The sequence below is a fragment of the Erythrolamprus reginae genome, chromosome Z (assembly GCF_031021105.1).
Source record: "Erythrolamprus reginae isolate rEryReg1 chromosome Z, rEryReg1.hap1, whole genome shotgun sequence".
NCBI lineage: Eukaryota > Metazoa > Chordata > Lepidosauria > Squamata > Dipsadidae > Erythrolamprus > Erythrolamprus reginae.
This window is the reverse complement of record NC_091963.1, coordinates 39,703,486-39,730,388: the sequence shown is the minus strand read 5'-3', so window position 1 is coordinate 39,730,388 and position 26,903 is coordinate 39,703,486. Positions and strand designations below refer to the sequence as shown.

Genomic DNA, 26,903 nt, shown 5'->3' with positions numbered 1-26,903 from the left:
TTGTAGGGAGCAGGAAAGGACCCCTCCTTCAACAAAGTGTTGTCAATCTCCTGGGTCCAGCTCTGTGTCACCTCCTTGCTGGCCAAAACCAGACAGAAGGGACACAGGTCCAATAAACAGGTGGTGGAACTCACAGCTCCCATGGCCTTATCCACTTCATCAGGTGTTATCAGGTCAAACTACTTTCACACTGCAGTCACCTTGACTGACTCGTTATCAACTAACACTGCATTCCAATTGGAGTAAAGGTCTGACCGGAGCTGAGTGATTTTATTTGCAAAAAACTTATTAAAGTTCTCAGCATTATCCTGCAACAGTTTGTCAACTCCCCCCGATTAAGGAGGGAGCAAGTCACCCTAAACAGGGTGGCTGAGCAGGATTCCCCAGATGCAATTAGGGTGACATTATACACGCATCTTTTTTTTAAAGAAAATTTTTATTTACAAATTCATTAACAAACAAAGAACATTTAAAAACAGTGGATGTTATATGACAAGTCAGTTTACATTTCTCATGATATTCATTAATACTTATTCATACTTAATATAGCTAATATTAACAATCTGTTTACAGTTTCTATACATCCTTTCAAATAGGTCTGTCCTTTCTCCCTTCCCCCTCCCCCAATATATAAGCTTCTATTTCTTTCTCTTTAATCATTATGTCTTTTGTCTATTTTGAACTTTTCCATTTTTCCATCCAACAGTAAAATCTATCCCAGCATTTATAATAATCTGGATCTTCTTTATTTTTAAGTTCATAGTTTAATTTATCCATTTCAGCGCAGACTGTTATTTTTTCAATTACCTCTACTTCTTTCGGTATATCATCATTTTTCCATGCTTGTGCAAAAGTTATCCTCATGGCTGTAGTTATGTATAGTATCAAATACGTATCTTGTCACCCTGAGCACCACTTTGTAAATCTCCATATGAGCTTTTAGAAGTGTTCAGTCAGATTCGGATTTACTACTCCTCCAACGCGTCTCTAGACATCTCTTCTGGCATTTCATCCCCCAGAGTTCCACAGTGAACCAAGAAGATCTCCAGGGTCTTCTACCACAGAGAGGTCGTAAAGGTGCAATTCAGTCTAGAGCCCCCGCTGCCACCATATTCCAGGCAGCAGCAAAGGGCTCTGATGAACTGTGTACAAGCGAGTCCGGTAAAACCCCAAGCACCTTCTGAAAGCCCTCTGGGTTCATCAGGCACCTGGGGTGGACCACCTAGTCGGTTCCACCTCCCTGTGGGAGAGGATTAGAGCCTTAAATTCAAGCCGCAATAGGAAATGGTCAGACCATGACAAAGGCAAAATCTCTAGGCAAAATCTCCCTTCATTTCAGATCATTACTCAACTGCTCTGAGACGAATATAATGTCGAGAGTGTGTTCCCCTTCATGTGTCGGACCCTGAATCACTTGGGTTGGGTCTATGGTTGCCATGGTGGCCATAAACTTCTGTGCCAAACCAGATTCGCCGAGCGACAGCAGGTTAAAATCCCCCAAGACAATAAGTCTGGGGAACTCCACCTCCAGCCCAGCTACCTCCTTGAGTAGTGCAGGCAGGGCTGTTGACATGCAGCTGGGAGGCAGGTATGTGAGCAACAAGCCCACATAAACCCCTAGGTCCAGCTTCACAAGGGAGGGACTCACAACCCACTATCTCAGGAGCAGTGAGCCTACGTAGGCTGATGGTCTTACTGGCTATAATAGCCACTCCTCCTCCCCCCTTACCTGGAGTCATGGCTGGTGCCACACCTGAAACCTGGCTGGGCACATTTCAGAAAGAGGAATTCCTCCCTCTGGGCCCAGCCAGGCCTCACTCATCTCAGCCAGCTCCTCCATTCAGTCATATCCATTCATCCATCACTAAAATTAATCTCCCTTAATTTAATTAAAATGTAACAATAAAAGTGCATATTAAATCCACCATGATAGCATCCATTCATTCACCCTCTTCTCACCATTCAGATTCCTCCCCTATCCATACACCATACATCATAAAATCCCACCCCAATTAAAACTAGATAAAGATTACCCAATTAATTTACTCTAGTATTATCATGTATAATAAAAACTAGTCCCCCAACACCCATTCCCCAATAAAATACTAGATCAATCACAATCCACTAAACCTCACCCAATCTAAAAATTAATTTAAAAATAAAGAAATATAAAAATTAGATATTGCCTCTTCCCCCTTCACCATGGAATGCCCCCTCCCCACCAATATGGGGGGGGGGTCAATGTTCTAAAAAAAAGTCTTCTCGGTCTGTATAATCCTTTTCATGAGAAGGAAATTCCTTTATCAGCTAATACATAAAATTGATTTAAAACTAACACAGTCTCCACATCTTTCAATAAAATATTCTACAGTAGAATCAGTTCAAATTTCAAAAGACAAAGAGCTAAGAAGTCCAAAGGAGGCCATTAGCATATTGCTGATCTCACGATGTCCCTAATTATCAATGATATTAATATCAGTTAGTATTATTTCATTGAGAAAAATTTGGGTTGCTGTCATAGTTCAAGAACGTTCTCTTCCAAAACAAGCTCTCACCTGCCCATTCAGTTCTGTCCACAGTACAGCCATACTTACTCACTGTCACATTGCCCTGACCAACCCCTCCCACCAGCTGGTTTAGCAACTTTCACTGGCAGTGTCCTCCACCGGTGGCTTTCATCCGCCAGTCAAAGGCAGCATTGGTCAAAACAGCCTTTTTCTCCATTCATGGAGTCCCTTGCCATTGCCACCACTCTCTGCAGTTCATGGGGTCCTTGTCCGCATCTCATCATCCAATGGAGAACTCCAAATGCTTCCCACCAGGTGGTCGCCGCTCAAACACCACCCAAATGCCAACCGCTCTCACCCATTGGTGTTGGGCTCCGTCTCCAGCTTCGGTTTCACTTGACTTAAACTGTTGCCGCTATACCTCTCTCTCTCTCTCTCTCTCTCCCTCCCTCCCCCTCTCTCTGCAGTTTTTCTTTCTCGTTCCACTCTCACTTCGGTAGTGACGGAGTGGGGGATCCGTTCAGCTTCAGCTCAAGTTTCACTTTCACTCTTTTTGTATTGGACTCTGTCTTCAACCACAAATATGATCACAACTTTTCAGGATTTTACAAATGTCAAAACCCAGGTTAAAATTTGTAATTAATCAGTTTCTTTTTTAAAAAATCAGACCTTTTTTAAAAAGATATTTACTAAGGTGCCATTCAGCAAAATATATACACATAGGAACATCTTGATATAAATATTTAATGAGATTGAATATTCAATTCAACAAGCAGTTGGGTTGTTTTCCTCCTCCTTCCCCAATAATTCCTGTTCCTGCCTTTTGCCACCACCAGTCAAGTAGGCTGGTTTCCTCTCCCCCACACACATTCCTGATCCTGACGTTTACCACCAATAAGCAATTAGATTGCTTTTCTCCAATATCTATCATTGGAAAAGGTTTCAGGAGTAAACCTTGAGGCAAAAGCTTGTGGGAAAGGTCATTATGCCAATTTTCCAGAAGCCATGTAGTAGAAGACTAATGCTATCATGTCCTAAGGGTGAAGGTCTTAATCCCATCACCCTGGAGCTGAAGGGGCAGGCAGGGAGCTGCTTTGTATTTAACCTTCTTGTTCTGTTCGGGTCTGTAGATTTTCCCCCGTGAAGATCTGAAACTTGTGATTAAATGACTTTGCCTCATTTGAGGGGTTCTTACTATGAATGTTTTTGTTTTTTGTTTTTACTTTTTGCTATGCAGGGATTGTTGAACTTAAACGGTTCGGGTCAATATGACCCGAACAGTTTTACAGGTCTGAAACTTGTGATTAATTGGCTTTTCCTCATTTGAGGGGTTCTTACCATGAGTGGTTTTGGTGTGGGGGTTTTTTTGTTTATTTTTTGCTGTGCGCTGATTGTTACACGTGTATTGTTTGGATCAGTATTGACCTGAACAGATTTACAGGTCACTATTTATTTCTACCTGCAAAATTTATTTGTTTTCCTGTGTCAATATGATTCCAGTGTCATCTCATTATTCAAAAGGGTGCATATTGTAAAGTCTTTTTGGATTACTGTGCCATGAAGTAAGCTATTGCTGGAGAGACGGAGTAACGACACGGACACCAGAGCTGGATTTAAAATTGGGTCATTTTTATTAACATAAATTTGCATAATTTATTCAAATACTTTGCATAAATTAGCATAAACAACTATGACCCGGAACTGGACCTGCAGGGTCAAACAAATACTTCCGGGGCGGAAATGACGTTATGCCAGTAAACATTCCTGGGCAACACATGGGCGTATCTCGATGCAAGGTCCAGGTGAGGGCCAGGCCGTCACCTGTGACCTTTTCTGCCATGCTGTGCATGAGGGGGGTCCCACCGGCTAACCCGAATCGGGGAATTAAAGGTGCAGGACCCAAAGACAGGTTCCCCCCAGCTGCTCAGGCAGAAACTCCCTCCATGAGCTTGCAGAGAACCTGTCAATCATCCCCAAAGATGCCCAAGGGAGAACGCGCGGTTGCTAAACCACCCAATTTTCCGCCCCTAACCTGCCTACCCAAATGACCAAAGGTAAGCCAATTAACCTAATTAATGCAAGCACCCCCTAACCGCACAGCCATCACCCCAGTGTGGAATGGGCGAAAAAACAGCTCAGCTAAGAGGCAGAACTGCAAAAAATTCCCATTCGGCCCCCTAAGGGCGACCCCTAAGCACACTGCAAAATAGTGGAGGGCGGGCGGGTGTCTGCTTTGTAGCTTGGTCCGGGCGAAAAGGAAGAGCCCCGGGCCTGCTCGCCCTTATATAGGGCAAGCAGGCCCCGCCCGGACCAATCAGGGGCCTGGCCAATCAGGCCCCGATCTCCCGAGCGAAGTCTCGCATCGCGAGACTTCGCCCGGGATCCAAGATGGCGGCCGCCATGAGGGACCGTGTCTCCCGGTCCCTCCAGCAAAGCCTGCCTGCCGGGTAAGTCCAGCGCTGTCATTGCTGGAGAGACGGAGTAACGACACGGACACCAGAGCTGGATTTAAAATTGGGTCATTTTTATTAACATAAATTTGCATAATTTATTCAAATACTTTGCATAAATTAGCATAAACAACTATGACCCGGAACTGGACCTGCAGGGTCAAACAAATACTTCCGGGGCGGAAATGACGTTATGCCAGTAAACATTCCTGGGCAACACATGGGCGTATCTCGATGCAAGGTCCAGGTGAGGGCCAGGCCGTCACCTGTGACCTTTTCTGCCATGCTGTGCATGAGGGGGGTCCCACCGGCTAACCCGAATCGGGGAATTAAAGGTGCAGGACCCAAAGACAGGTTCCCCCCAGCTGCTCAGGCAGAAACTCCCTCCATGAGCTTGCAGAGAACCTGTCAATCATCCCCAAAGATGCCCAAGGGAGAACGCGCGGTTGCTAAACCACCCAATTTTCCGCCCCTAACCTGCCACAGGAGCGGGGGTCAGATCTCTATCTTGGCCCCCCGACTCCCCCCTCTATCTGCGCCAGCTCACGCAGAGACCGCTGCAGGTCCTGTAAGAAGATGGCGTTCCGCTGGTCAGACAGGTGAACGCCATCATCACGGTAGAGCCATGGCTGGTCTATTGATATAAGGGGATGAGGTATTACTACTCCACCCAACTCTCTAACTGTTTTACCCGTAGCCCTATTCACCCGTCGCCTAGCCCGGTGAATGGCCCTAAGGGAAGAGGCATCCCTCCAAACAAGCCTAGGTAATAGTTCTGACCACACCACTTGCGTGGTGGGCCAGACCTCACGAAGCCTACGCAGGTCTTCGCGTGCCTAAATGACCAGCGCCAGGCCTCCCAGTATGCACTGGTCATTGCCACCTAAGTGCAATACCAGCCACCTGGGTGCGGCCACAGGACACTGCCCACCCAAACCCCACTTGGGAACGACTCCAGGAGCCGCCCCCCATATTGCCGGGCGCAGCCACAAAATGCTGACCGCCCAGCCACACCGGTAGGAGACCCTCCCACCGCACAACCTCTCCGGCCCCATCCAGGCAACCCTGACCCACCGCCCCAGGGACGGCTGGGTCCCGACAGCGCTCCTGGCCGCCAGGCGGCCGGCCCAGCAAATCATGCTGTGCCACACAGCAGCGCCGTCGGTGTCACGGCAGCCTGGGGACCTGCAAGAGGAAACACACGCAGAGAGGTCACCTAGCCTAAGCCCTGCCTAGGATCCTCAGCGGGCCTAACATAACCCAAATATGCCGCTGACCGCCAGCGGCCGGTCACCCGAATCCAGTGGGCCGGGAAACCATAAAGTGCCGTGCTAGGGGCGGCGCCGATACGGAACGAACGCGTTCCATAACCGGCGGGATCCGTGCCCACCTGGGCCATTGCCCTGGGTACTAACGCACAAAAGTATAAACGGGTCAGAAGGGGTACCGTCCCAATGCCTAGACGGGTATCCCAGACCTGATCCCCGCAGAAAACACCAAAGCTGTAGGGCGGCCACCGTACACACCGATTGGTCGGCGGCCGCACTAAGGTAGATGGTAACCCCTCTGCGTAACTGATCTGACTCAGACCGCCTTACCACAAGGGACCCCCCCCTTGTCTAACGGCCAGATCAGCGTGCTGGAAGGCACGGAGCGAATTGCCAGCCTGAGATGAGGCCAGGCCTCGCTGGCCCCAAGGGCCCCAAGCATGACACCAGTCACTGCCCCAAAAAGACGGGCCTCTTACAATGAGGAACACAGACTGCCAAAAACCACGTTGATTAAAGCGCAGCTGCTCCACCGTCGAGCCTGACGAGTGTCACCAGGGGGCCCCCGCTCGCTCCCTCGTACGGCCTTCCAGCACCTACCGGATGCAAAGTCACCCGAAAAAACTGCAAACCTCCCCGCCTTGTACAGAAAGGCGAGGCCGGCTAACCAGGACCGGATCATCCTAACTGACAGGCCACGCTGCCCAAGCTGGACGCAGAACCCGGCCAGGCGCTATACAGGGCCGGGCCAGCTAAGCTGGTAACCCCAGCCCTGCCTGAAATCCCCAAACTCCTTGCCCGCACGCTGGTATGCCCCAAGGTGCCGGGCGCCACAGACAAGGGGATTGCCCGGGATGCCTAGCCTCTCCACCACTCTGGATCCCTCCCAGACTCCAGAGGTGGCCGGGAAACTCCTCTGGCAACTCTCGGGCCCACGGGGCCAGGGTCCGAAACTTGGACAACTGACCACGGGACAAGGCATCGGCGACCCCGTTATCCAACCCGGGGACATGCTTAGCCAAAAACAATGCGTTTAGAGACAAGGACCGGTGCACAAAATGGCGGACAAGCCGCATGACCCTGTCGCTCTTTGAGGACAGGGCATTTACCACATGGACAACCGCTAGGTTGTCACACCAAAAGTGCACAGTCTTGTCCCTAAACTGCTCCCCCCAAAGCTCTAAGGCCACTATTAAGGGGAAGAGCTCCAGGAACGTAAGGTCCTTAACCAACGAAGAGGCACTCCATTCCGGAGGCCATGTCGACCAGCACCACTGGTCACCTAACACTACCCCGAAACCACAAGTCCCCGCGGCGTCAGAGCAGAGCTGCAACTCAGCTTCCAACAGAAGCTCGTGCCTCCAGAAAGACAACCCGTTAAATCTATCCAAAAAGTCCCGCCACACGCCGAGGTCAGCCCTGACCCCAGCGCAAATGCGGGTACGATGATGGGGCAAACGGAGCCCCTTCATCGCATCATACAACCTCCTGGAAAAAGCCCTTCCAGGAACAACTACCCGACAGGCAAAATTAAGGATGCCTGCCAGTTCCTGAAGCTGCCGTAGGGTCACCTTCCGGCAGCCCAGAACCTCATCAAGCTTCCGCTTAATCTTTACCAACTTCTCTAGGGGCAATCTGGAAGATTGCTCCTCTGAGTCCAATTCAATACCCAGAAAGGTAATCCTGGTGGCGGGGCCTTCGGTCTTCTCCGAGGCTAAAGGCACCCCTAATTGAGCACAAAGGGCTTCGAAGTCCCGCATCAAAGCAAAACATTGCTCCGAATGCGCAGGCCCCGCCAAAAGGAAATCATCAAGGTAGTGAACGACCGTACCCAGGCCACTTTGCCTCCTGAGCGCCCACTCCAAGAAGGTGCTAAAACTCTCAAAAAGAGAGCACGAGACAGAGCACCCCATGGGCAAAGCTCTGTCCACGTAATAGCCCCCCTCGAAATGAAAGCCCAACAGCTCAAAGTCGTCTGGGTGTATGGGGAGGAGCCGGAATGCCGACTTAATGTCGCATTTACCCATAAGGGCTCCCACCCCACACTTCCTAACCATAGTCACGGCTGCATCAAAGGACGCATACCGGACTGAACACAGCTCGTCAGGAATGAAATCATTCACTGACTCCCCTTTTGGAAAAGACAAATGGTGAATCAACCTAAATTCACCACTCGCCTTTTTGGGGACCACACCTAAGGGAGACACACGAAGATTCGGGAAGGCGGCTCCGCAAAGGGCCCCAGGACCCTGCCTTCGGCAACCTCCTTCCCAATCTTCTCCCTAACAATGTCTTCATGACCAACAACCGACCTAAGGTTGTCAGACATGAAGGCCCTCCTAACACCCTGATAAGGGATCCTGAATCCCTCTGCGAAGCCTAGCAAGAGAGCGGCCGCTCTCGAGCGAGGGTGGTAGTCGCCCAACCAACCCTCGAGAACCCCCAACTTAATTGGGCTGGGCCCCTTTTTCCCCCAGCAGGTGGGGGAGGCTTTGGGGGACCCGAGCCTTTCTTTTCAATCCCCTTCTTGGGGCGGGGGCACACGGCTGCGGAATGGTTTCCCCCACAACTTCCGCAGGCGTGACGAAACCTGCAAAAGGGGCGAAAACACGCCCCCTTTGCAGCGAACTCGTGACAAATTAAAGAGGCACCCTTACTAACGGCACCCGCCACTGCCTTTGCCGGCGCGGGCGTCGCAGGCTCCTCCTCCATAAAATGACCGCTATCGGTCCTATCACAGCCCTCCTTCCCTGACATATGAGTGGCCTGGAACCACAGGTCCGGAACCACCATATTCCAAGGCAAGTAGGGTTCATGGGCAATGCGCATACGGAAGCCCTTGTCATAGTGCCTCCATATGGTCCCCCCATACTCGAAATGGGCCCTCGCTATCAGGTCGATGTACTTCAACAAGGCAGCGGCCCTCTCCGGCTGTCTCTGAATGACCACCGACGCAAAGGTCAGAAATGCATACAGCCACGAGCTGAAGCATTTCGTGACCTTTGTCTTTTTCACTTTCTCCCCAGGGACAATCTCCTTATCTTGTTTAGGGACCTCCCTGTTCAGGAGGGAGAACAAATCAACGTATTCCCCCCGCCAGATTGCCTCCTTAACTGAGGGGTGCAGATGGTACCCTAAAGGAGTGGCGGGCAACCCACAAGGGATGGCCCCAGGCTTGATGCTGGCGAACGGGTCCCACACCGTGGTGGCCCCCGAGCCCAGCACCCCAAGCCCCGGCGGGTACATGAATGGGACCGGTGGCATAATGGCCGGTGGAGGAGGAATCCAACCCCCCACCCCCGCCCCAGGCGGGACAGGCACCCCCAGCGCCCCCGCTGGCGGAGCCGGCGGGGACCAAACCTGACCGCAGGTGCCTGCAGCAGCCCCCGTGAAGCTGTTGCCACCCCCCAAAGCTGCCGGGATGAACCCAGGACCCTGAATGGGCAGGAGCGGAGATGTGCCTGTATGTGGTGCAACCTCACCTGCCCCGTAGGGGGTCGAAGCCATCCACGGTGGGCCCATCCTGGTTGGGCCCGGGAACGATGACCATTGCCCATGCTGGGCCATCTGTCCAGCATGGCCCGTCTGTCCGGTGCTGCCCGCTTGTCCGGGGCCCGCCATCCGCACTTCATGGGCCACTTGCCCAGCTGGGGCCGACTCCTCTTCGGGGTCTGCGCCCCAAGCCGCGGTGGCAGCCGGGGAAAGCCCCTCCGGGCCTGCCCCCGACCTCCACCTCTCCAACTCGTCGAGCCGCTCCAGGACCCTGGCCCAGGAAAGAGAAGGGGACACCTCGGGTTGAGGGACCGTGGGCATAAACCCAGCCACCCCCCCCACCGGGATCCCCCCCGGGGGCCCCTCTGCCGCCGCCCGAGCCCGAGCAGACGGCCTGGCAGCCCTCCTGGGCCGCACCACAGGTTGGGCCTGGAGGGCCTTAGCTGGCCGCTTCTTAGGGGCCATGCCACTAAATTCTATCTTTATACAATAAGGAACAGGGCGGGACAAAGCCCTCCCCCAACGGGCCCTGCACCACTGGGACAAGGCCTGCTCCAAATAGCAGGCCTAAGCGGAGCTAAAACCCCCCGGGAAGCCAATTCCCCCCTGTCCCCGAGGGCAACAAGGCCCAAAACACCAGGCCTTTATCCCAGGCCTCGATCCCCAGCGACCCCCGCGCGCCCGCGAGGCCACCAGGAGGCAGCACCACCCTCCCTCTTAATCAGAACAATGAGGCTCCAAACCGGAGCGGAGCCAGCCGATGCTGGCTCCGCTGATGAAGAGAGAAGGCTTTTCACCCCCACAGGCCACAAAATGGCGCCTCGCACGAGGTCGCCAAACAAAATGGCCGCCGCAAGCAGACGAACGAACGTCTGCTTTGTAGCTTGGTCCGGGCGAAAAGGAAGAGCCCCGGGCCTGCTCGCCCTTATATAGGGCAAGCAGGCCCCGCCCGGACCAATCAGGGGCCTGGCCAATCAGGCCCCGATCTCCCGAGCGAAGTCTCGCATCGCGAGACTTCGCCCGGGATCCAAGATGGCGGCCGCCATGAGGGACCGTGTCTCCCGGTCCCTCCAGCAAAGCCTGCCTGCCGGGTAAGTCCGGCGCTGTCAATATGTTCCATTGTGACAAAGGAGAGTGAATGATTGTTTAGGAGGGGTATATTCTCACTGCTGTGATATATTGATTGCATAGATGAGCATTGAGTACATATTTGAACAGGGTCTGTTTCAGGGCGCCATCACACACAGATGCACCCTGCGATTGTGATGTAAGTGGAATATAAAGAACATGATACCCAGACAACTAGTCAGATGCAAGAAATCCATTCTAAAAACAAGGATGTAATTTGGAGCTTGCAGCCTAGTCATACTAGTAGATTGGCCACTGAAAATATCGTAAAACCTACTCCTGGTCCTACTAAGTACACTATATCAAGAATATCTGATATAGGATAGGTCGGGTCATATTGACCTGAAAAAGTACATGGTACCCAGACAACTAGTCAGATGCAAGAAATCCAATCTAACAAAGGGTGTAATTTGGAACTTGCAGCCTAGTGTATGTATAAAGTGAACATAATTGCAAACAGCCAGTGTTACCTTTTTCTGGAAAAAAATATATTTAAAAAATTAAGTTTTAATTTCCTTTTTCATTTGTTTATGATCAACCATGTTCACATACAGTTCACATAAAGGTTAATAATGAAATAGGTATTCAAAAAAAAACCTTACAGTAGCTAAAATCAACATTTTAATAGGTCGGATCATATAGACTCAAAACAGTACAAGTGTATAGTAAAAGCGAACAGAACACAAAGTTAAAACATGTTGCTCTTTCCTAGTGAAGGGAAACATTTTTTTCCTTTTCAATATTTCCTAAGATATTTCATTTTTCTAGGAGAGGGATGGGTGCTAACTTACTTCACTTTGAAACAGCACAGTAATTTAGGTCTGGAAAACACCTCAGAGGTCATCTAATCCAACTCCCTGCTGCAGCAAGTAACCTTACATTATTTGGTGCCTTGAACAGAAGGAAAAAGCCAGAAAGAAGAAGGAGTTTACTAGGAAAAGGCTGCCATGCAGAGGAAGGCAGAGATAGTCCTTGACTTATGACCACAATTGAGTCCAAAGTTTTAATTGCTAAGCAAGAGCATTGTTAAGCAAATTTCACCATATTTTATTCAATCCATAGCATCTCCTGACTCCAACAGTCATATGCAAACTAGGGAAGTACATCTGAAGGCATGTGTAATGTTCTGATGTACAGAGGTTATGGTTAAATGTGTGGCAGATAGTGAAATCTGGGTGTGTTTTTCCAAATGCAGTGAGGTTGGATATGTATAGTTTTAGAAGAGGTGTGTCTATGTGTGTATGTGTGTATACACATACAGGATATATAGTAGATAATATATATTTTTGTGTGCTGTGTGTAATATGTATGTATACATATGGCATACATGCACAGGATTAAATAGTATATTTTGGATGTTCAGTAATAAATAGATATGGATATTTGTATTTCTTTGGGGCCTTTGAGGTGAGGAGAGGCCAGGCACCCAACCCTAACCGTTGAAGTGACTGATATCAAGTTGGCTGAAACCACCCAGTCACATGACCACTCAGTCAAATGATCACCAAGCAATTCCCTACCCAGTCACATGACCGCAAAGCCACTCCCATCCTGTTTGCAAAATATTTTCTGCCCCATATTTGGTAAAGTCAGAGAAAAGTTTGAAAAGTTAAAACTCTTTTTCCTGCAGGAGTATTTATGTTCTCATAGTTTTATAAGTAATAATGATTATAAACTTTCACTAGAAAACAGGTAGCACAAAAAGGGGGCTATATTACAAAAGAGCTACCAGTATTTTAAATTATGGGACTTTTTAAAAGAAAATCACATTCAGATGTTATCTAAAAGCAGCTGAGAAATTCAACGATACTCTATAGAGAACTAACCTGGGTTTTCAGAACTTGTAGTTTCTTTTAACAGAAATAGAATAGAATTTGTATTCCTTTTCCATTTTCATTATCACCTTTTGGGGGGCAGCTGACAAGGAAGAATGGAACATATTTCAAAGTAGAACATTATTTCAAAGATTCAGTAAAATAGAACTGAAGCTTAACTTAATGTGTAACATTTTCACAAATCAGTGCAAATTCAAACCTGCTTTTAAAAGAACTGCCATCAAGAATGATGCACTTTAATTTGGAAGAGTTATTTATCCTTGCCCACCAGAAACTCCATTTTTTAAAATCAGATGAATTTGAGAACTAAGTACTGTTTTGAAAAAAAATAAATAATATTGCACATGTTAAAGAAATATTACAAGGAAGCAGCTTATGAACAATACAGTATGAATTGCTCCTTAAATAATCCATTGCTCCATTGTGTGAAAAAACTCAAAACTTACTTCCCTTCAATGTGATCCTGCAGGGTTTCCTCATAAAAGGACAATATGTTGTTGAGCAATTTTCCCCATTAGCTTGAGTTTGAATGATTCCTTTCAAATGATGGAAGCCCAATCCAACATCTGGAGAACCACCTGTTCCTCAGCTTGCTATTTGATAATCTTTAGTTATATATTGCATTTCTGCTGCTTAAATCAAACAATAGGTATCATTTTTATAGACTGTTTTTTGGAAAGGATGGGTACATTTGTCTACAACCAAATGCTTGTAGACAATGACACATTTATATTATTCACCAACACTTTGTAAAATAATAGTTATACTTTATATCAAAAATAAAATCAGTAAATATATAATAAATATATGAAATGTTAGCAAAATGAAGATAGATTTGTACAGAAATTTCTTCCCTACCCGAACAAAGAAATTCTTCTTTACTAATTCTGAAAGTAACTCATCACAGCATGATTCTGAGGCCTAGTGAAATAATTGTCTTAGTGTACTGCCTGCTGTGTTTGATATTGAGTGAAAACGCTCCCTGCACCTTCTTATATCACAATTCTCCCTTTATTTAAATAATTTTAGTCAGATGGAGGGGGGGCACAAGACCTTTATAAATTAACAGCAGGGAAATACCAAAGGTGTCAGATTGCATATTTATCATCTTTTTCGTGTAATACTTAAATATGTATTAAGAAGTGACTGACATAAATTAGGCAGATTTCTGAAGCCACAGGCTGTGGCTTGTAGAGGACCCCCTTCGGCTTGACATTTCATCCTTGTCAAAGATCAAATTATTTTAATTTAGGCTGCAAATTATAAGGAATGAAGACTTCTTTGTGGGAATTCCCTGTGGTAATCTGACTTTTGTTGTTACTGCTGCTTGTCAGTGTGCAAAAGATATAATATGCATGCAAATAAGGTTAAAAAATATGTACTATCTAATTATCCAGCCAGTACATTCCACTTGAAGACAGTGGGAGGCCTGACACACAGTATGTGTTTGATTCATTGAGGCCTGCAGGGTATTTACACAAGATTACTTTTAATTATGAAATTAATATCTGTTTATCAAGAATGTATAGCAGTAAGTGAGTATACACATGAGTAGAATTTTTAGTAAAAAGAAATCCTCTTAATACTTAACACCTATACGACATGTAAAAGTTTGAATCTAATAAAAAAAGAACTGTTACAAAGCATATACACATGCGCACATGTGCCTCAACTAAGCAACTTTACATACTTTGTTATCAGCACAGCCACCATGTAGTTCCTGCTTGCTTTACTGTGGGTGTCCGGAATAAATAATAAATACTCTATTTAGATTGAAACTTTGTGTGCAGATTTAAACTTTGATTATTAAAAGCATATTAAAATGATTAGCTATTACTATAAGGTTGAAATAGTAGAATTATTAAAGATTAAAGAAACTTGTAACCTCACAGGAGCCGTAGTATATCAGTCCCATCATCCCTAATTGGCAAAACCAATAGCATTGTGAGGATCAAGCTTACTTATCAGTTCTGAAAAAAATCCAGCCTCTTGGAATCATTTTTCCCTGCTGTAGGAGATAAACTCAAGCAGCACCTGGAAAGCACCCAACAAGTCTGTATGACCTCCAATATATTAGCATTCTGAGTGCCAGTTATTAATGCTTATTAAAATACTGTTTTGGATTCATCTATTGTCTGTAATAAGTTATATGGATATTTATGTAGCTGGATAAAAATCTTTTTTTTAAATGTTACATCATTATTTTAGATCATCCAAAGTCACATATAATACATAAGTAGCTATATAAAGGGAATGAATGAGTGAGTGAGTGAGTGAATGAATGAATGAATGAATGAATGAATGAATGAATGACATCCTAGATCAATGCTACCCAAAACAAGTAGAAAAGAAATAAGCACAATGGAAAGCAGCCTTCCCATAGCTGGTAGAAATTAAGGTCTGACATATGAAATTCACTAAATTTGCAGACAGGTCGTGTAGGAGATTAAAGTGACTTTGACCGCAAAGGTACGGTTTAGAGTACTTTAAAGGATTAGCCAATGACATCTGTTGCCCTAGAGACACCATGGTAGCTCATTTCATGACCCTGTCATGAAACTGGAGCAGATGACAGGAGCTCACCCCACCAAGTAGCAGCAATCAGGTTTCAAACATGGGTTTCCTAACATCCAATCCAGTGTTCTAACCCAGTGTTTTTCAACCAGTGTGCCATGAGACATGGTCAGGTGTGCCGCAAAGAAGGAAGCACAGGTTCCGGCCCTCCAACTTTTTGCTGAGAGAGAAAGAGAGAGAGAGAGAGAAAGAGAGTGAGAGAGAGAGAGAAAGCAAGAGAGAGAAAGAAAAGAGAGAAAGAGAGAGAAAGAAAGAGTGAGATAGAAAGAAAGCAAGAGAGAGAGAGGGAGAGGAAGAGAAAGAGAGAGAGAGAGAGAGAGACAGAAATGAGCAAAAAGGAGAGGAAAAAAGAGAAATGAGAAAATGATTGAGACAGAGAATGAGAAGAAAGAGAGAGAAACAAAAGAGAGAGAGAAGTGACTCTTGATTTAAAGCATATGATAAAAAGCATCCAAAGAATAAGAGAGAGAAAAAACCCAGCCCTCACCTGTTTTTAGAAATGGTTCAAGAGTGTGTATACACACACACACACACACACACAAGGGTGGGGAGGAAACAGGGATGGAAAAAGAGAGGAGAGTGTCTTAGGGTGTCATTTTGTGTCATTTTGGTTGGTGGTGTGCCCCAGGATTTTGTAAATGTAAAAAAGTGCCCCGGCTCAAAAAAAGGTTGAAAATCACTGTTCTAACCATCTGAGCTACTGAGTTGCAGGGATGAAGATGGATCTATTTTAAAAAAAGTAATCTGTGCTCCTGCCATTTAGAGCTGTAAAGATTATAATACAAAACTTGAATTGAACCTGGAAATGAATTGGCACAAAAGAGGAAACATGCCCAAGATGTCCAGGCAGTTGCATTTTATACCAGCAGAAGTTTCTGCAGTCCTATGTAGAAAGTATTGCAAAAGTCCAATGGGAGATGACTAGGTCATGGGTGACCAATCAGAGAGCCTTCCTATTCAGAATTCACTCCAGGATTCTGGAGGCTCTGCTCTTTTGCTAAATAATTTGATATAGAAAATTAATACAAAAAATATATGTTTAGTAAAATAAATAACAAAGATGCTGATATCCTCTAAGCACCAATTGATTTCTTCCTCTTTATTTTATTTTATCCTGATGCTTTCCATCTCCATCTTTGTCTTTTTTTTCTTTGGCAGTGTGATGGAATTCAGATAGATCTGAATAATATTTCTTTGGAAGGAATTGCTATTTTGAACATTCCAAGCATGCATGGAGGATCAAATCTTTGGGGTGAGACCAAGAAAAGGCGAAGCCATCGTCTATTTGAAAAAAATAGGCCAGATAAAAGGATCACTGTTACAGATGCTAAGGAATTGAAGTTTGCATGCCAAGGTGAGTTTCCAATTTTAAATGAATAGTTGGTTCTGGGTTCAACCTTTCAGATTTTAAAATAACAGAAAATAATAGATCAAGCATTAAAAATAACAGAAGATTGTTTAACATATGAGGGACTTTCTGATGGAGGGGATTTATAGAAAAGCTCTAACTAGGGCAGGTGAAAAGTTTATGTCTACTTTTTAAACAGTATCCTTCCTGTCTGGGCTCAGATTTTGTGACTTCTTGACAGTTTCCAAAAAGGATTTTTATTTCCAAATTAAATATACTTTCTTGGCTGATATAATAATATGTTTTACTAGAAATGTGTGTACACTTTGTACTATAATAGGATTTGCTGCATTTTTCAAATGACAAGGTTTATTCTATACCTTGTCTTGAGAAGTGTCATACATACACAAAGTATATATGTGTATGTATGCATCCATCCATCCATACATACAAATACATACATACATACATACATACATACATACATACATACATACATACTTATGCTTGTTAATCTCTAAATAATTTAATAAATATTTTATCAGTTACTTTTATTTCCTGGGAGAGACAATATTCACTAGCTTGAACAAAGTCTCCAGAATTGCTAGTTCGTATAAGGATTTTTTGCATGCAAGTTTCTATTCCTCTTAATATTTTAATTATCTTAGTAGGCCTTGGAATTAATTTGCAAACAAGTTATTTCCATCAATGCCAAAATGTTAGTAGAAGCTTAGCCTTGTTATCCAGCTTTTCTTATAATCCTAATGTAGCTTTGCAAGCCAAATAGATGTTTTGCTTTATAAACAACTATTTAAATCTTTTTTGTGACCTATCTATGCAGGGGACTTTGTAAAACGAAAAGTCTGGCATTGATTAACAGAGTTTAGCAATATGAAAGAAAGTTCCCAGGCATTCTAACTAACAGTTACAGGAATTGAAATGTCAGCAGTACAATGTTAGCAAACAGCTCTGTTTCTGTAAAGGAAGTGCAAAAGCAGTTTTGACTAAGATTAACATGTCATGCAAAATTTTATTTTATTGTTGGATGGGCAGTCCTTGCCCTATTGCAGATGTGGTAAGGATTAAGATTATCTGTATAGGCAAATAGAAGGATTGAATCACAGAAACCAATCTGCAGGACATCCAAGAGAAATGATACTGTAGAATAAAGAACACAAAGGTAATTTACAGAATAGGCATTTAACTAAATGTAGGAGCCTGGTGGACATTTATAGGATAAAGCAAATAATAAAAGGAAACAGAAATTCAACATGTCCAATGGAAATTATGTCAATTATAGTTGAAAACTACAGTATATGTTGCTCTTCTTGTTCCCCAAAGATAAAAGCATATTTATGAAAAGTAGAAAGGTTTGGGCCGAGACTATGAATGCAAATTATGATCCCACTATATAGAATGCTGGTGAGACCACATTTGGAATACTGTGTTCAGTTCTGGAGACCTCACCTACAAAAAGATATTGACAAAATTGAACGGGTCCAAAGACGGGCTACAACAGAGGTCCCCAACCTTTTTTGCACCAGGGACCGGCTTTAAGCTAGACCAGTTTTCCATGGCCCGGTGGGGGGGGGGCTTTGGTCATATGGGGGTGGGCTTATGGAGGGGTGGAGCCAGGGCCGCCATCAGGAATTTTGGGGCCCCATACAGCCTAAGTGTCTGGGGGCCCCCTCCCCGCCATTTTAAAACTACTTTATTTTGCGACATACCAATTATGTATGAAATTTACCTTCTTTGGGGAGGGGTGAAAGGGGAGAGTAAGAGAAGAAGGAGTGAAAGAAGGGAATGAGGGAGGAAAGAAGGGAGGAAGGAAAAGGAAAGCAAGAAATGGATGGAGGAAAGGAAGGAAAGAAAGAAAGAAAGAAAGAAAGAAAGAAAGAAAGGGGGAAGGGACAGGAACAGAGGAAGGAAGCAAGGAAACTTATGAAAGTGGAGAGTAAGAGAGGAAAGACTGAAGGAAGGGAGGGAGGGAAGAAGGTAGGAAGGAGAAAGAAAAGAAGAAATAGAGGAAGGGAAGGTAAAAGAGAGAAAGAAAAAGAGCAAGAAAGAAAGCAAGAAAGAAAGAAAGAATTAAAGAGAAATAAAAATAGAGAGGGGGAATGAAAGAAATGGAAGGAGGGAAGGAAGGAGAGAAAGCAAGAGAAAGAAAGAAAGCAAGAGAGAGAAAAAAGAATGAAAGAGCAAGAGAGCAAAAGAAAGAGAGAAAGAAAGAAAGAAAGAAAGAAAGGCAACTTCAAAGAAAGGCTCACTGAGCATCTCTCCCTCTCTTTCTATCCCTCTTTCTTTCTCTCTCTTCCTTTCTATCTCTCCTCTTCCTTTATCTCCTCTCTCTCTCTCCCTCTCTCTCTTTCTCTCCCCCCTCTCTCCCCCCTCTTTCCCTCTCTCCCTCTCTTGCTATCTCTCCCCCTCTCCCTCTCTTTCTCTCTCTCCCTCTCTTTCTCTCTCTCTCCCCCCCCTCTCTTTCTCTCTCTCCCTCTCTTGCTATCTCTTTCTCTCTCTTTCTCCCCCCTCTCTCCCTCTCTCTTTCTCCCTCTCCCTCTCTTTCTCTCTCTCTCCCCCCTCTCTCCCTCTCTCTTTCTCTCTCTCCCTCTCTTGCTATCTCTTTCTCTCTCTTTCTCCCCCTCTCTCCCTCTCTCTTTCTCCCTCTCCCTCCACTCACCCATCCCGGGGGTCTTTTTCGGACTTGCCAATCCAAGTCACGCAGCCTTGCGGAGCTCCTGGTGGTCTCTCATCCCCGAATCAGCCAGGTAAACACGGCCCCCTCTTCCCTGGCCCGAAACCAGCGAAGGTTGGGGGAATTTCTGCGCAACCCCGGCCACTTTCGGGGTTAAATTCCTCTCCCCGCCCTCTCCGCACCTCCGAAGGGAGCAGGGCAGCGTTGCTGGGCTGGCCAATTCTGGGCAGGGGGCGAATTCCTCCCGGGGGGGTGGAGGTGTGGATGTGTGCGTGCGCCCAGAAGGCGTCCGAACTTTGCCCGGCGGAGCTCTGCAAACACGAGGCAGGGAGGGAGGGAGGCCGTTGCCCGGCCAGCGGGCACCAAACAGGGCAGGGCAAAATGGGAGGGGAGGGGGCGCCCCGCGTGGGACCCCCCCCGGCGGGCTCCGTCCGGTCGGGAAAAAGGAGGGCAGGGGTCTCTCGGCTGGGGCGGCGCTGGGGGCGCTCTGCACACGCTCAGGGGGCCCGAAGCTGCGTGTGAAAGGGAAGGGGAGGGGGCACCTCGCGGCTGGGGGCTGCCTGGCTTTGTGATTTTGGCTGGGGGGGGAGTTAGGAAGGTCCTACTTCTCCCCCCCCAGCCAAAAATTCAAAGCCTATCTGCTGGATACGGGCGATGAGTGTGACAGAGCGGCGCAGAAGCCTCTTGCAGCAGCTGCCACAGCCACCGGCTTCGGCGCCGCTCGTCCCGCTCATCGCCCGTATCCAGCAGATAGGCTTTGAGTTTTTGGCTGGGGGGGGAGAAGTAGGACCTTCCTAAGTCCCCCCCCAGCCAAAAACTCAAAGCCTATCTGCTGGATACGGGCGATGAGTGGGACAGAGCGGCGCGGAAGCCTCTTGCAGCAGCTGCCACAGCCACCGGCTTCGGCGCCGCTCGTCCCACTCATCGCCCATATCCAGCAGATAGGCTTTGAGTTTTTGGCTGGGGGGGGAGAAGTAGGACCTTCCTAAGTCCCCCCCCAGCCAAAAACTCAAAGCCAGGCAGCCCCCAGCCGCCAAAGGAGCCTCCTGATTCTCCCCGCCCTGCCCGACGCCCCACCCTGTCCTGCATAATGTCCTCTGCCGGGAGGGCAGCGGCGCCGCGGACCGGCTGGAAAACCCCAACGGCCCGGTCCCGGTCCGCGGACCGGCGGTTGGGGACCTCTGGGCTACAAGAATGGTGGAAGGTCTTAAGCATAAAACGTATCAGGAAAGACTTAATGAACTCAATCTGTATAGTCTGGAGGACAGAAGGAAAAGGGGGGACATGATCGAAACATTTAAATATATTAAAGGGTTAAATAAGGTCCAGGAGGGAAGTGTTTTTAATAGGAAAGTGAACACAAGAACAAGGGGACACAATCTGAAGTTAGTTGGGGGAAAGACCAAAAGCAACATGAGAAAATATTATTTTACTGAAAGAGTAGTAGATCCTTGGAACAAACTTCCAGCAGACGTGGTAGATAAATCCACAGTAACTGAATTTAAACATGCCTGGGATAAACATATATCCATCCTAAGATAAAATACAGAAAATAGTATAAGGGCAGACTAGATGGACCATGAGGTCTTTTTCTGCCGTCAGACTTCTATGTTTCTATGTTTCTATACCAGAGGCATGAAATCAAAACAAACAAAGAAACACAATGCAAACTAAACTTTTTGTTCAAGACTTTATAGAGGACAATTGAGTGATTAAAAAGGAATGAGTATAAACTTCAGAAGTAGTATACTATAGGTCAAAAGTTATAGCATTTCTCCAGTCTTGGATAGAAAACAAAATGTAATTGATATTGTTTTCCATGAGCAAAGCAAAGGAGATGATGTAGAAGGAATTCTCTTTTTTTCTCAAAATCTACCCTTTGGCTATCTGACTGCTTCTTCTGACAAGGCCTAGAAACCAAGTGCTGCAGGTGGAGAAAAGCAGAAGAAAAGCCTAACCTAAAGATTAGATTAGATTAGATTAGATTTATTGGATTTATATGCTGCCCCTCTCCGCAAACTCGGGGCGGCTCACAACAATAATAAAAACAGTACATAGTAACAAATCCAATTCCCACCAATCTAATTACAATTTTAAATTTAAAAATTCATAAAACAATCCCAATATATATAAAAAACAGGCACACAGTCAATCAATCAAACGGCAAAACAACATGGGCAAGGGGGAGATGTTTTAGTTCCCCCATGCTTGACGACAGAGGTGGGTTTTAAGGAGTTTACAAAAGGCAGGAAGGGTGGGGGCAATCCTAATCTCAGGGGGAAGCTGGTTCCAGAGGGTCGGAGCCCCCACAGAGAAGGCTCTTCCCCTGGGTCCCACCAGACGACATTGTTTAGTCGACGGGACCCGAAGAAGGCCAACTCTGTGGGACCTAACCGTCACTGGGATTCGTGCGGCAGAAGGTGGTCCCGAAGATATTCTGGTCCGGTGCCATGAAAATGCCTTTGTCCTATTCATGGATATATTGGGTAATAAAGTCTCCTGATCATCTCAAAATGTAGACTTTCAGTCAGGTGTTTCTACATCATTAAGAATGTTACAGAAGAAAATCTACTTCAGCTTTATCATAGAATGTCAGGTACTTGTATTTAAGGAAGGACAACTGAGGAAACATACTATCAGTTATTATTTAATCAATAATTACCTTGAAAATATTCAGCCATTCACCTCATCATATATATACACCATATTTTACCATCTATCCAGAAAATATATAGGAAAGAGGTGAGTTAGAATATGTTTAATTCTATTTGTTTTTGTATTATTGTCTATATTTATTCCAGTTTGAGTATTAATTAAATGTTATCTTTCTTTTCTTTATATTCTGCACTAGAAGATACATAATACATTCAAATATAAGTATAGGCTCATTAATTTAAAAAATTCTCATCTATTTGAAACATTGGGATAAAATAGAACAGTTGAAAAGTAATAAGTACAGCAAATAAAACTGTAACTCCCCCCTTTCACTTTTTTATTTATTTTGCATTTATTTTAAATGCAAGCTATAGGAAATGGTATTATCTGACATTCACTGTATTTCCATGTCTGACCTTACTATATTGCAAACTGAAACAGTTGCTACAGGTAAGTAGCAGCTTTTAAAAGGAGCACCACTTTCATGTTTTCTGAATCAGTTTTTCTCTCCTTTTTCTATCTGTTTTTAAAATGTTAGCTGCAGTCAGAAGATGTCCTGTCATTTTCATATTATGCTTAGTAAGGTTTAAAGCTAGCAACCTGAACATATCATTGTAATGTTCTTGGCAATATACCTGCAAATTAAATTATCCCTAAGATTAGTTTTATGTTTAAATGCTTGTGCCTTAATGCTTTAACCTAAATTTCTAACATAAGGACCCAAAGCAGTGTTATCTTTGTAAGCTTAGAGTTGGTAAGAATTTGTTTTCTAAAGAAGCAGCATGCTGCCAAATACGGTACTTATTCAAAGACCTAAGAGCAGTTATCAGTTAGTTAAATTGGCTCTAACCACTGCCATACCCTTTTAGTAGAACTACTAACATTCTACTTTTGTCTTCAACCAGATGTCATCCATTATTGAGAACATTCTCTCTGCAGGTGCATTGGATTCACTGCATGCCAAAACAAATTCAGTTAGCAACATAAGAATTTTATTATGGACTTTTTAAAAAGATTACTAAAAGCTAGTCTCACTTTCATTAAAAATACTGCATGTAAAAGAGAGAACTGAATAAAATAGTATTCAAAATATTTATAAGATGTCAAGAAAACCTTTACCATAATTATAAATGCAAGTGCTACAAATTTGCTTAATTGTAATTGAGAAAAATATGGATAATTTTTTTGCTACTGAGGTAGAGTCTAAGACTGACAGAATGCAGTCTGGAGGGGGGGGGGTCACATGTATAGTATGTGTTTTCTGCAGAATGAGTAACAATTCAAGTCTTCATTGAAATAATCTCAATTAAGTAAGCTCACCTACTTTACTGGAACAGCAAAGATTTTTAGCCTCAGCACTATGTTTTTGTCATGAGTTTTATTTTGTCCATAGGGGAAAACTTTTAGTTTTGGTTATCTTAAATTTAAATGACATATACATTGTTTTAACAGGGTGTTAGTCTGGAATTTTCCAGCTTACTTGGAAAAAATAGTGAACTAAACTTGTAACTTTCTTTCAAGCAGATGAGCTACTGGGCTTCTCATAAGAGAGAATGTAAAATAAAATAATCATAGGCTTTTATTTTCTTCCCAGGCTATGTATATTGGACAAGCTGAAATGTGATGGAATGTTAAGCACTATTACATTGTATAGGCAATATTATTTGTATAGATAAAATTAGATAAAATCTACTTCTACTTGTTCCTGGATTTCTATTATTATTAAGAAGAGGAAGTAAATGAACTTGAGATGTTTTGGATACTAAACATACTGAAATATTGTAATGATCCCTACAATTCTGGGAGTATATGACAGGGCACATAGCTCATAGATTCTCAACCTTAAAAACAAAGATGCTGGGAACCCCCTATATAGATTCTCTGAGAGTTATTCTTGTTTGCTGACTCTTGAAATCCTATATATAAATTTCATAATAAGCCAATAAGCCAATTATGTCTGCCATATTTCCTTACATCTGTTCTCTAAAAATTTATACATACGTACATACATACATTCATACATACATACATACATACATACATACATACATACATACATAAACACACACTTTAATAATATCACATTATTACATATGGCTGAAAATTATTAGAAATTATCACTAGGACTTTAATGTTTTTGTCAATTCAAGAAGTACCGGTAACAAAGAGAATAAAAAGTCTGTGACCTTGTGCTCAAGGAAATGAGAAGCTAAATAGGATATTAAGAAATTCCATGATATTATAACTGGAGCTAACAACAAAATACTCGTAGTCAGCAGTTTAAAAATATGATAAACCTCAATATGTTTTCCTGAAGTAGTCATACTTTGTAAGAAAAAAGAGCTATCTTCAGTAATAAATTTTGTTTCCATTAGAAAATCAAAATTACTTCAAATAAATAATAATAATAATAATAATAATAATAATAATAATAATTTATTAGATTTGTATGCCACCCCCCTCCGAAGATACATTAAGAAGTTCTTTTTGACTGATCTATAAATTCAGCCAATTAAAACTTGGCATCCTATCTGTTAAAATCTACCATTATAAAGGTATAGTAAGAAATATCTTACTGCATATATTAATTTATTTATACATTACTTTTCTGCTTTGTAAGCTTTATATTTACAGGTTATTATCTACAAGAGTTTTAACAAGTGTGGTAAGATTGGCAGTCAATAAATTTTAAAAATAAAAAGATTAATTTTAACAACAACAAAAGATATAACAATGTTAACAACAAAATAGAGGAAATTACCCAGTCTTTTAACACTTCATCAAATACTTATTAATTTAAAAAATGACACATAAACTTGGTGAATTCTTAGTATTCAAGCAAATGTAAGTTCCAGCATTTTATATCTACTTTTTTTGACAACTGTATAACAATGACATTTTCCATGCTGTTCATGCTAACTAAATAGGATCTTTCTTTTTCAATTATCTAGAAATATTTTTTGTCAATTATCCAGCAGCTCACATGATCAAAACCTGCCATTAACTGGATGGTTCTGTCAGTTTCATATAACGATGGAATATATATTTAAAAGACATTCACATCTCTACAGAAATCAAACACCTGGTCCCAGACCAAGAGAGATTGATACATGTGCTATTAAAAATACCTAGTTACTGAATTCAGCACTTTTAAATTCTGTGGTCACCATGTCACCATTTCTTTTGAGTTGCTTCTTTTAAAAACTCCTATTATCTTTTGTTTTAGTGGAATCCATTTATTTCCTGCTTTTCCCATGTGCCAGTATGCTAAGTGAAAGCTTTTTACCTGCTCTGCTATGAACTTATACTAGAGCTAACATTACTGCTCTTAAAAAAAAAAGAAAAGAAAAATGAGAGATTTTGAAAAGACATCAGCTTTTCTACAGCTCAGCTCAGCACAGAACTTTATTAGGGTCAAGTGTACACTTCATGAATTAACACACAGAAAGTAAAACTAAAACTATTTTAAATCAGCTATGCAAGAGATTTTGCAAGACCTAGAATAAAAAATGTACCTGTTAAGGTGAAATGTGACAAAATGCTTCCATCAAGTTTAATATCATGTTGCTGAACGACAGCAACTTTTAAATTATATAGCTTGCAGCAAAAATGTTTTGATGTTTTAATCTAATAGTTAAATCATAGCAGAAACTTAACCAAAAACTCAGTAATAGCAGCAGTTCAGAGACAATAATTCAGTTTTAATTTAATAGATAAAAATGCATCTTATGTATTACAGTGTTCCCTCACTTTTCGCGGGGTATGCGTTCCGAGACCGCCCGCGAAAGTCGAATTTCCGCGAAGTAGAGATGCGGAAGTAAATACACTATTTTTGGCTATGAACAGTATCACAAGCCTTCCCTTAACACTTTAAACCCCTAAATTGCGATTTCCCATTCCCTTAGCAACCATTTAGATTATTACTCACCATGTTTATTTATTAAAGTTTATTAAAAAAAATATTTATTAAAGGCGGACGAAAGTTTGGCGATGACATATGATGTCATCGGGCAGAAAAAACTGTGGTATAGGGGGGGAAACCGCGAAGTATTTTTTAATTAATATTTTTGAAAAACCGTGGTATAGACTTTCCGCGAAGTTTGAACCCGCGAAAACCGAGGGAACACTGTATTTCCATACAGTACAAAATGTAACAATCAGTATCACCACTGAACATCAATACAAATGGGATATTCATTCATTCATTTATTCATACATTCATTCATTTCCCATCTTTATTATTTTTATAAATAACTCAAAGTGGCAAATATATCCAATGCACTTTCCTCTTTCTATTTTCCCCACAACAACAACCATTTGAGATGAGTTGGGCTAAAAGTGATCCCCCTTGGTTCACCCAGCAGACTTTCATGTCAAAGGTAGGGCTAGAACTTGTAGTCTCTAGCTTTCTAGCCTGGTGCCTTAACCACTAGACCCTCTCTCTCCCCCCTCTCCCTCCCTCCCTTTTCTTCTGGTTCCCTCCCCACCTCCCCCTCTCTCCAGGCAGACAGCAAATCATTTCCCCCTTTGACCTATTCTTTCTCAGTACTAGATATGGAATACCCTTAAATGGTGAAAATTGTATGGAGATCTACATTTATAATTTTGTGCAGAACAGAGTTACTTTTCTTGTGAATACTATCTCCTTTTTGCATTATTATTTCATGTTTAATTGTCATGAGGTACTATTACTAGTTACTACTAGCCTGGAGCAAAATTTGTTTGGAAATGAAGACCTTATTTCCATGGAATTCAGATGATTCTTCAAAATTATATAGATAGAATTCTTTATTGGCCAAGTGTGATTGGAGACACAAGAAATTTGTCTTTGAGGCATGTGATATGATTAAAAGTCTTGATTTGAATATGTTGTCAACTCTAAACGGCAATGATAATGTGATGATGAAATTGATATTTTTATTTATTTATAGTTTGTGTTGGAAGGGACCCTGTG

General features: G+C 43.6%; 1 protein-coding gene across 4 annotated transcripts in view; it reads left to right on the top strand.

The window, feature by feature from the left end:
• The window catches only part of DGKB (diacylglycerol kinase beta), a 345,124-nt gene that overhangs the window by 242,568 nt on the left and 75,653 nt on the right, over positions 1–26,903 (top strand). For all 4 annotated transcript variants that reach the window (XM_070729086.1, XM_070729085.1, XM_070729084.1 and 1 more), the window contains one exon: positions 16,413–16,608. In XM_070729086.1, the coding sequence (XP_070585187.1) occupies positions 16,413–16,608 (196 nt within the window). The remainder of the gene's footprint in view (positions 1–16,412; positions 16,609–26,903) is intronic.